Genomic DNA, 11636 nt, shown 5'->3' with positions numbered 1-11636 from the left:
GAGAGACAAAAGACCACAGCAGTTTTTCAGAAATTATGGCTAGGAATAAATACACATAGCATAAGCATACTTTAAAACACAATCATTGAAAACTATAAGTATGTCTTCTGGACTAGTTGGGGATAAAATTAAGGACTTACTCAACAAGAAATCACATTGATCTGAATGCTTTAACTATTTTAAAGACTTTATTATAAACACATGCGAAGCTGTATAAGCACGTTTGGTTAATATGTTGAAGTCTCTCATAGCATAGAAAACCACTTAACGGAAAGAAAGACTGTCACGCGACCAATAGTTAACTCAGTACAGACACATTACTAAAGAGAACTGCTTTTCATCTAACCAGCATAGATCCATTTTCAGTACAAATGATATGAGATCCTGACACTAAAGTGTGACTGTACAATGCAAGATATGAGACTTTAAAGGACCAAAAAAATATTATTCCAACTCCCAGTTTGAGTCCGGATTTCCGTCAACTTATCTCTAGTACAAATGCCTACCTGACTTGCACAAACAAAGTTCGAACACAGAGAAAATTTTAATCCATTACCTGATGCTAAACAAGACACCAGATGATTTTCTTGCACTTAGAAACAGCCAATAGGTGAATAAAAATGAGTTTTATAATGAAAACAATACATTTATTTTGTGGGTCGGCGCGTAGGTTCAGAAGCAGTAGGTGGTGGAGGTGGTCCTCGTTTCTCCAAATCCTCCAGGTAAGCAACAATCAACTTCGTGCGCTCCTCAGGCATATAGTCAAGTACCAGGTACCTCTTGTCCTTTTTTAATATTTCCTCCATTTCCCGTATATGAGCTTCATTATCTTGTACCAATTTCAGTGACTTGTGGTTTATCAATTTTGTCTCCTGCAACAAAGTAACATGTTCCCCAGTTTATCTTTCCTGTTAAAGCAATTCTCATTATTTAACCAATAAAATTCTTTCGATTCTGCTTAAGATTGGGAAGAAATCTGCACAGCTCTCACCATTTTTCTGATTTAGTTTCACAGGTGGGGCAGAAAAAATTACTGTTCCTGTGAATGAAAGTTTGGGATTTTATGCTGCGGCAATTCAGTGAGTCAAACTATTATTACACTGTAATTTTGGTATGAGCAGTATCAGAACAGTAATCATCGTATCACATCCAACAGGGGAGAAGAGGAGGGGGAGGGGGAGGGGGAGGGGGATAGGCAGAGCAAGCTGTGGCATGAGCTAACCTTGCTCAAGTATGTCTTCAACCTAAATTCAAACAATCAGTTCCAGGGATAGCATATTATACAAAACTTTAAAGTGGGAAGTGACAACCTTATAATCCAACATGTTACCCACTAACAGCTCTGCGAATATGACAAATCTATACATATTACAAATTTGACAGACCGATACATATTATAAATTTAAGTACATCTCCAAATTTTTCTGTCAGTATGTGAGGGCTACTCTTTGGAACTACAACAAGAATTTTGATAGGGCTTCCACTAAAAGGACACACTGATCACGAAGAAGGTTTGTGTACATAATTACCAGTATGGCAGACAACTGGTCCAGCTGTAGAAATTGTGTGCTGTTAGCATTCATTTGGTGAATACATAACATGGAAGCACATTTAAAATGGAAAATCATCTAAACCATGCTGCAACATCCAGTATTGGTGCTGCGATTGCACTGCCCAGCATCACTGACGTTGCAGAGCTCACCAAAGCTGATGTTGTACGCACAGAACACTCAAGGTCTCATTGCCCAGACCATCAATGATTTGTCACTGCAGCACTGATTTGGGGGGGGGGGGGGGGGGGTAGTTACAGGAAATGCTAGAGTTGAATGAAAGTGATAACTGTGCTCTAAACAAATCACTAAAAGATCATGGATATGATATCATTGATAAACAGAAGCTGACTGAAAAATCTGATGAGGTTGGACAACATCTGATGCAATAATCCAAGACCATTTGGGATTCCAGAGAAATATAGACAAATTAGTGGTGAAACATGCCTATGAGAAACTATGCGTACAGGTGACAACAATAATAGTTTGTGTGGCTCAATGACCTGGTGCAAGTCTTTCCATTGGCTGCCACTTTGATGAGTAGGGTGTCCCTCACTTACACCTGTTATCCAAAAGGAGACAGGGGACCTACAATTTAATGTGGAATCTGAACCACATGTTTCTGAGGAATCTCCACATCGCTAACAGCTGAAGGTTAGATTAAAAGGCAGACTGAAACACCTGTTGTCCTAGCGGGATTTGATCTCGTGACCTTTTGGTTTCCCCATATATGCTTTATTGCTAGACTGCCAGGTCCAACTCGAGTGAAGAAGCATCTCAAAACAACTGTAATCTAACTGGTGACAAGTTCAAAGTTATCAACCTTCAAAACAGCAAGACACCAGCTTATGGTATAGGTTTCCAGGTATGTGAGTAGTTCTCTAAGAGTTCTTAAGTAATAGAGCCCAGTACATTTTCCATGAAGGTGAGTGTTCATCAGAGACATGTCCCAGAATCTTTTGTACACATGAAATACTTGCATATAATGCCATGCTAGCTAGCCCTTCCAGAAATTGGGTACATTGTGACTACAAGAAAACAACTTAAGTCACAGCAGCAACATAGGCAAATTTTAATTTCATTATATGAACCATGGACCTTGACGTTGGTGGGGAGGCTTGGGTGCCTCAGCGATACAGATAGCCGTACCGTAGGTGCAACCACAACGGAGGGGTATCTGTTGAGAGGCCAGACAAACGTGTGGTTCCTGAAGAGGGGCAGCAGCCTTTTCAGTAGTTGCAAGGGCAACAGTCTGGATGATTGACTGATCTGGCCTTGTAACAATAACCAAAACGGCCTTGCTGTGCTGGTACTGCGAACGGCTGAAAGCAAGGGGAAACTACAGCCATAATTTTTCCCGAGGGCATGCAGCTTTACTGTATGATTACATGATGATGGCGTCCTCTTGGGTAAAATATTCCGGAGGTGAGCGTGGAATGTCAGATCCCTTAATCGGGCAGGTAGGTTAGAAAATTTAAAAAGGGAAATGGATAGGTTGAAGTTAGATATAGTGGGAATTAGTGAAGTTCGGTGGCAGGAGGAACAAGACTTCTGGTCAGGTGACTACAGGGTTATAAACACAAAATCAAATAGGGGTAATGCAGGAGTAGGTTTAATAATGAATAGGAAAATAGGAATGCGGGTAAGCTACTACAAACAGCATAGTGAACGCATTATTGTGGCCAAGATAGATACGAAGCCCACGCCTACTACAGTAGTACAAGTTTATATGCCAACTAGCTCTGCAGATGACGAAGAAATTGAAGAAATGTATGATGAAATAAAAGAAATTATTCAGGTAGTGAAGGGAGACGAAAATTTAATAGTCATGGGTGACTGGAATTCGAGTGTAGGAAAAGGGAGAGAAGGAAACATAGTAGGTGAATATGGATTGGGGGACAGAAATGAAAGAGGAAGCCGCCTGGTCGAATTTTGCACAGAGCACAACATAATCATAACTAACACTTGGTTTAAGAATCATGAAAGAAGGTTGTATAGATGGAAGAACCCTGGAGATACTAAAAGGTATCAGATAGATTATATAATGGTAAGACAGAGATTTAGGAACCAGGTTTTAAATTGTAAGACATTTCCAGGGGCAGATGTGGATTCTGACCAGAATCTATTGGTTATGAACTGCAGATTGAAACTGAAGAAACTGCAAAAAGGTGGGAATTTAAGGAGATGGGACCTGGATAAACTAAAAGAACCAGAGGTTGTACAGAGATTCAGGGAGAGCATAAGGGAGCAATTGACAGGAATGGGGGAAATAAATACAGTAGAAGAAGAATGGGTAGCTTTGAGGGATGAAGTAGTGAAGGCAGCAGAGGATCAAGTAGGTAAAAAGACGAGGGCTAGTAGAAATCCTTGGGTAACAGAAGAAATATTGAATTTAATTGATGAAAGGAGAAAATATAAAAATGCAGTAAGTGAAACAGGCAAAAAGGAATACAAACGTCTCAAAAATGAGTTCGACAGGAAGTGCAAAATGGCTAAGCAGGGATGGCTAGAGGACAAATGTAAGGATGTAGAGGCCTATCTCACTAGGGGTAAGATAGATACTGCCTACAGGAAAATTAAAGAGACCTTTGGAGATAAGAGAACGACTTGTATGAATATCAAGAGCTCAGATGGAAACCCAGTTCTAAGCAAAGAAGGGAAAGCAGAAAGGTGGAAGGAGTATATAGAGGGTCTATACAAGGGCGATGTACTTGAGGACAATATTATGGAAATGGAAGAGGATGTAGATGAAGATGAAATGGGAGATATGATACTGCGTGAAGAGTTTGACAGAGCACTGAAAGACCTGAGTCGAAACAAGGCCCCCGGAGTAGACAATATTCCATTGGAACTACTGACGGCCGTGGGAGAGCCAGTCCTGACAAAACTCTACCATCTGGTGAGCAAGATGTATGAAACAGGCGAAATACCCTCAGACTTCAAGAAGAAAATAATAATTCCAATCCCAAAGAAAGCAGGTGTTGACAGATGTGAAAATTACCGAACTATCAGCTTAATAAGTCACAGCTGCAAAATACTAACACGAATTCTTTACAGACGAATGGAAAAACTGGTAGAAGCCAACCTCGGGGAAGATCAGTTTGGATTCCGTAGAAACACTGGAACACGTGAGGCAATACTGACCTTACGACTTATCTTAGAAGAAAGATTAAGGAAAGGCAAACCTACGTTTCTAGCATTTGTGGACTTAGAGAAAGCTTTTGACAATGTTGACTGGAATACTCTCTTTCAAATTCTAAAGGTGGCAGGGGTAAAATACAGGGAGCGAAAGGCTATTTACAATTTGTACAGAAACCAGATGGCAGTTATAAGAGTCGAGGGACATGAAAGGGAAGCAGTGGTTGGGAAGGGAGTAAGACAGGGTTGTAGCCTCTCCCCGATGTTGTTCAATCTGTATATTGAGCAAGCAGTAAAGGAAACAAAAGAAAAATTCGGAGTAGGTATTAAAATTCATGGAGAAGAAATAAAAACTTTGAGGTTCGCCGATGACATTGTAATTCTGTCAGAGACAGCAAAGGACTTGGAAGAGCAGTTGAATGGAATGGACAGTGTCTTGAAAGGAGGATATAAGATGAACATCAACAAAAGCAAAACAAGGATAATGGAATGTAGTCTAATTAAGTCGGGGGATGCTGAGGGAATTAGATTAGGAAATGAGGCACTTAAAGTAGTAAAGGAGTTTTGCTATTTGGGGAGCAAAATATCTGATGATGGTCGAAGTAGAGAGGATATAAAATGTAGGCTGGCAATGGCAAGGAAAGCGTTTCTGAAGAAGAGAAATTTGTTAACATCCAGTATTGATTTAAGTGTCAGGAAGTCATTTCTGAAAGTATTTGTATGGAGTGTAGCCATGTATGGAAGTGAAACATGGACGATAAATAGTTTGGACAAGAAGAGAATAGAAGCTTTCGAAATGTGGTGCTACAGAAGAATGCTGAAGATTAGATGGGTAGATCACATAACTAATGAGGAAGTATTGAATAGGATTGGGGAGAAGAGAAGTTTGTGGCACAACCTGACCAGAAGAAGGGATCGGTTGGTAGGACACGTTCTGAGGCATCAAGGGATCACCAATTTAGTATTGGAGGGCAGCGTGGAGGGTAAAAATCGTAGAGGGAGGCCAAGATATCAATACACTAAGCAGCTTCAGAAGGATGTAGGTTGCAGTAGGTACTGGGAGATGAAAAAGCTTGCACAGGATAGAGTAGCATGGAGAGCTGCATCAACAAAGGAGGTGGCTTACAAAACACTCGTTCGACCCATACTTGAGTATTGCTCATCAGTGTGGGATCCGTACCAGATCGGTCTGACGGAGGAGATAGAGAAGATCCAAAGAAGAGCGGCGCGTTTCGTCACAGGGTTATTTGGTAACCGTGATAGTGTTACGGAGACGTTTAATAAACTCAAGTGGCAGACTCTGCAAGAGAGGCGCTCTGCATCGCGGTGTAGCTTGCTCGCCAGGTTTCGAGAGGGTCGTTTCTGGATGAGGTATCGAATATATTGCTTCCCCCTACTTATACCTCCCGAGGAGATCACGAATGTAAAATTAGAGAGATTAGAGCGCGCACGGAGGCTTTCAGACAGTCGTTCTTCCCGCGAACCATACGCGACTGGAACAGGAAAGGGAGGTAATGACAGTGGCACGTAAAGTGCCCTCCGCCACACACCGTTGGGTGGCTTGCGGAGTATCAATGTAGATGTAGATGTAGATGTAGAAACCAGTCTCAGGACTGAAGACCACAACAACAACAACAACAACAACAACAACATATTGTTTACAAAATGTTTGTTCTGTTTTTTGGAAATGTTGGTCACTCTGAGCACATACTTTGACACCCCCCCCCAAATCCCCCTGCCAATCACATACTGTCCCACGTAAATCAGCAAGATTTGGAGGACACTGTGGCACACACTATACGTATATACTATTTTGGAAGTTATACATAATAAAATGGAATGAAGTCACCACATTCTTCATGATTAACCCGGTGCGTGTGCGTGTGTGTGCGTGTGCGTGCGTGCGTGTACGTGCGTGCGCGTGCGTGCTCGTACTCATTCTGATAGCTCAATTTATACTGTGGATACGGCTTTGATTTTGAAATCCTTGATAATAGCCAAGTGCTGGAAAAGCTTATAATGCTCAAGTGAATGGTATAATAAACATTCACTTTAAAAATATTTAACAGCCAAAGATGGTTTTAACATTCAATAATTTACTTTGGCTGTGGGCATGTGTACAAGAAATTAATAGAATTATTGTGCATTCTCTGCGATGAGACAAAAAATTTCAACCGATCATTAACAGAAGTCTTATCATACCACTGTGTGTGCGCAAATTTAAGCCCAAGCAAGAAAAAGGCAGGAACGACTATATCACATCCAGCAGATGTAACTGATGAATGTCACAATAGAAGTGAAATAACAAGCTCGCTCACTTTAGATGATGTGATATCAAAATAGGTTTCTTGCAGGTAACAAGTTTGTACTGCTTGTTTTCCCACAGGGTTTTAAGAGAGAAAATGAAATTTCTAACAGTACTAGGAATATTGAGAAAGTTGAGAACTAGAAATGAAGATTATTCCAGAGTGACTGAAAGAACTCTATGGCACATTTTGGTATAATACTTCAACAAAGAGCAAATGCTAATGGAAGACAGTCAAATAGTAGGATAAAGATACAGGCTCTTGTGAGAAATAGTATTAAGTACATAATCAACTGTTTATTAGACTGATGCGACCAATTTATTTCAAACAATATGGATAGCAGAAGCAATAAAACATATGATGTATCAAGAAATTCATATAATTATCAGAAAGGAAGTGTTCAACAGCGAAATGGTCCAACAGGTAGGAATAGAAAAGAGAATTAAGTGCTAATGTTTTCTGGAAAAATGGATAATGTATCATACTGGAAATTGACAGTTCTTGCAAGTACTGGCTCATGTTTAATTGAATGAACAGGTAGCGCAGATTAATGTTTGGAAATGAATGCATGAAACTACAAAGATTCATTCATGGCTACTCTTGGAAAGCTACTAGATTCATTTGCAACTAACCAATCCGGCTACACGTCAAACAATGTACAAAATCGGAAACCTATCCACAAAACAGGGTACGTCCTGTATTACTGAGTAATGGTGAAACAATAACTTTGATGTTACATCAAATGTAACATTTCACAATAATTTTCTACCGTTAACAGGCACAGTATCATTAGGTCCCAACAATTACTTTTGAACACTACTCTCCGTGGACAAAAATATTAAACTTAGGCAGTGCTTGTGATACACAGTAAATGCCACCTGTCATGAACTAAGTGGCAAGATTCAAGAAAGTCAGTGATCTGTGAACAAACTCAATGATTTATATGTAGAAAGAGCACACCTTAAAATGGCAACGAAGCCTCTGTATGTTCAAACAGAAGATTTGACGATCATATCAAGGCAGCATCAAATGTGTTCAAAAATAACACACTGGTGTGCAACACTTCTGGATGAAAATAAAATAAGTTCCACACGATATGTCACTGCAAAGTAATATACGAGGACGAGTCAAATGAAAACCTTAAATATCTTTTTAAATATTATTTATTGTGCAGAAGTGGTACAAAGCTCTATCACTTTTCAACATAATCTCCCCACGCTCAATGCAAGTCCTCCAGCGCTTAGAAAGTGCATAAATTCCTTTAGAAAAAAATTATTTTGCTAGTCCGCGCAACCACACATGCACCGCGTGGAGTACCTCTTCAACAGAACGGAGCTTCTTTCCTCCCATTGCATCTTTGAGTGGTCCAAACATAAAGAAATCACTTGGGAGAAGGTCTGGTGAGTATGGTGGATGATGACACTCAAAACACAGGTCTGTGATTATTGCAACTGTTGTATGGGCAGTGTGGGGCCTTGCATTGTCTTGTTGCAAAAGGACACCTGCTGACAGCAATGCATGTCGCTTTGATTTGACTGCAGGCTGCAGATGATTTTTTAGGAGATCTGTGTATGATGCACTGGCGACAGTGGTCCCTCTAGGCATGTAATGCTCCAAAATGACACCTTTTTCCTCCCAAAAGAGAGTCAGCATAACCTTCCCTACTGACGGTTCTGTTCAAACCTTTTTTGGTTTTGGTGATGAGGAATGGTGCCATTTCTTGCTCGCTCTCTTCGTTTCCGCTTGGTGGAAGTGAACCCAGGTTTTGTTCCCAGTAACTATTCTTGCAAGGAAGCCATCACCTTCTCGTTCAAAGTGCCTCAACACATTATTCTCTCATTTCAGGAGTCAGCTGCTGTGGCACCCATCTTGCAGACACTTTGTGAAACTGGAGCACTTCAAGCACAATGTGGTGTGCTGAGCCATGACTAATCTGTAAACATGCTGCAGTGTCATTCAGTGTCACTCGACAGTTTTCCTTCACTATGGTTTCAACTGCTGCAATGTTCTGTGGAGTCACAACTCACTGTGCCTGACCTGGACTTGGAGCATCTTCCACTCAAGTCACACCATTTGCAAACTTCCTACTCCATTGTTAGACTTTCTGCTGTGACAAACATGCATCACCGTACTGAACCTTCATTCGTCGATGAATTTCAATAGGTTTGACACCTTCACTACACAAAAACCGAATAACAGAACGCTGTTCTTCCCTGGTTCAAGTTGCAAGTGGGGCGGCCATCTTTATACTGATACCGAGACGGTATGTGTGCATCTGCACTATGCTGCCACCTGCAGGCCATTCTGCATGCTGTTTGTACCACGCTTACCAACTTACAGGATAATGGCACGAAATTTTGATTTGTTATTATAAATTTAAGGTTTTCATTTGACTCACCCTCATAGCTCAATGAAACGAGGCCTATACAACATAGAAAGAACACCACAATATAGTACAGAAGATAACTGAAAGAAATATGAAATGACACTGAAGAAATGAAACTTTTATTCAAAGACAATAATCACACTTAAGTCACCACATTTTACGATCCCCAGGACATTGCGAAAGGCAGAACTATTTTTAATAGGGTGCATGATCACCACAAATGGCAATGCATGCTGTGCAATGCGCCCCCATGCTGACCACAAGTTTGGCAGAGTGTTTTTGTGGTAGGGAATTCCATTCCTCCATCAAGGCAGTTGACAACTGATGGCTGGTCGTTGGCGCATGTTGACATCTCGCTATTATGTCTTCCCAATATATCCCCTGTGTGTTTGCTGGAGTTTTGAGTTGGTGGAATGGGCTGGCCAGACCATTTGCCAAATATCTACATGTTTCAAGAGCTCTTGCACTTGTACAGTTTGATGTGGTTATGCACTGTAACCCATAAAAAAATGCATTCCTGAACGAATGCACATGGGCAAGGAGTGCAGTCTCACAATGATGTTGATTTGTGTGTGTGCCACTGCTTAAAGTATTGGAGGTCAGCACACCCACGAAATATTATGCCTCCCCACAGCATAACACCTACTGTACCACCGAAACGATTATTTCGACAATAGGGGATGTGCCATCATATGCGAGATGTGGGACCCTGGAATGTAGCCAGAACATGGTTGAACATTATCGTTTTCGTGGGTGTGTGTGTGTGGGGGAGGGGGGGGGGGGGGGGGGGGGGGGGTACTTAATGTTGCATGGACCTACCCATCATCAAGTCTTAACACAATACACTCACTGGTCTGCACTATTGTGACACTGTACTTCTTTCCAATGTATATCTTTTCAGGTGTGCATTTGGCCCCGCCTACATTTTTATGGATGACAATGCATGACCACATTAACCTGTGCAGGTTCGTCAGCTCTAGGAACATGTGGATGTTCGGCAGATGCTCTAGCCTGCCCAATACCCCAACTTAAATACCCATCAGGCACATGAGGGATAGTCTGGGGCAGGTGTATTGCGACACAGCCACGCGCACCAATGACCAACCAGCAGTTGCCAACTGTGTTGTCGAGGAATGGAATGCTCTATTACAAGAACTCGTTACCAGACTTGTGACCAGCATGGGAACACATTGCAGAGCATGTGCTGCCATCCATGGTGATCACACACCCTATTAAAAGCCATGTCCCACCTTCTTTCCATGACCAGGGGACTGGCATAAATCAATGACCTAAGTGTAATCACTGACTTTGAATAGAAAGGATGTTTCTGTTTGTTTAATTGTGCATTTTCTCAGTTACCTTCTGCATTATACTGTAGCAGTTCTTTTTATGTCGTGTAGTACATGTTTCATTGAGCTATGTTATGTGGCCAGGACACATCATGTGAAGCTTACTTTCGGCCTTGTGTTTGGCACAGCAATGTAGTAGTATGGTAAAACAGGGACCAACTTTAAGCAAACTGTTATTTGTATTATAGAATTCTGCAATATTGCAGTAACTCATTAAAGTGAAATTCCCAAAAAATTCTTTATGCAGAAAATGAAAACAAGATGACTTGTGTACTTAAGACAGGCCATAGTGGTGTACATATATCAAAATCATTATGTGATACAAGATGAAGTAGGATCAAAACCTTACGTACCTGTAACAGCTCCCTGAAGTCAGATTTTGCTGCAATTAATTTATCCTTTAGGTACTCCTTGAATTCTCTTTCACATTTCTACAACAGAAAGACAAAAGGTAAAAGTTATTTCCAACATATAATAAAAAAGGCTTTTGTCCTTTGCTATGTGTACAAGTACATAGCATACTGTACACAGAGATCTCCATGTGCATATCCAAAGCAAATATTAGAACACTGTTTCAATATTAAAACTACCCCGTAATACAACAGAGTAAAAACAAATAATATTGCATTTCACCGGTACAAAAATTTCTCCCCTAGTAAAAAATACAGGAAATTACAAAAAAGGAAAGAAGATAAATGTGAGAGGAAACTCAAAAAAGGATTTACATCATATTTTGATCATGTTGCAGCTGCTGGTGAGTCAGCCTGCTTTAATTCAATGCAATCAACAATTTTAGATTTCTTAATTTTTCTTAAACTTATACCCTAAAAACGAAGTACTTACAAAGTTTCTGCTGACACTAATGTTCACTTTTCGGTTACCTTAAAATCTGTATATAACATCAATC

The 11636-nt window shown here is 40.6% G+C and overlaps 1 protein-coding gene across 1 annotated transcript in view; it reads right to left on the bottom strand.

Annotated features, from left to right (window-relative positions):
• Positions 1 to 483: 483 nt before the first annotated feature.
• LOC124714903 (transcription elongation regulator 1) overlaps positions 484 to 11636 on the bottom strand; it is a 255985-nt gene continuing 244832 nt past the window's right edge. Inside the window, exons 18-19 of the mRNA XM_047243059.1 lie at positions 11083 to 11160; positions 484 to 872 (exon numbers count right to left, since the gene is read on the bottom strand). Of these exons, the coding sequence (XP_047099015.1) occupies positions 648 to 872; positions 11083 to 11160 (303 nt within the window). The 3' untranslated portion in view covers positions 484 to 647. The remainder of the gene's footprint in view (positions 873 to 11082; positions 11161 to 11636) is intronic.

The sequence above is a fragment of the Schistocerca piceifrons genome, chromosome 1 (genome assembly GCF_021461385.2).
Source record: "Schistocerca piceifrons isolate TAMUIC-IGC-003096 chromosome 1, iqSchPice1.1, whole genome shotgun sequence".
Classification (NCBI taxonomy): domain Eukaryota; kingdom Metazoa; phylum Arthropoda; class Insecta; order Orthoptera; family Acrididae; genus Schistocerca; species Schistocerca piceifrons.
This window is presented reverse-complemented; position numbering and strand designations above follow the sequence as displayed.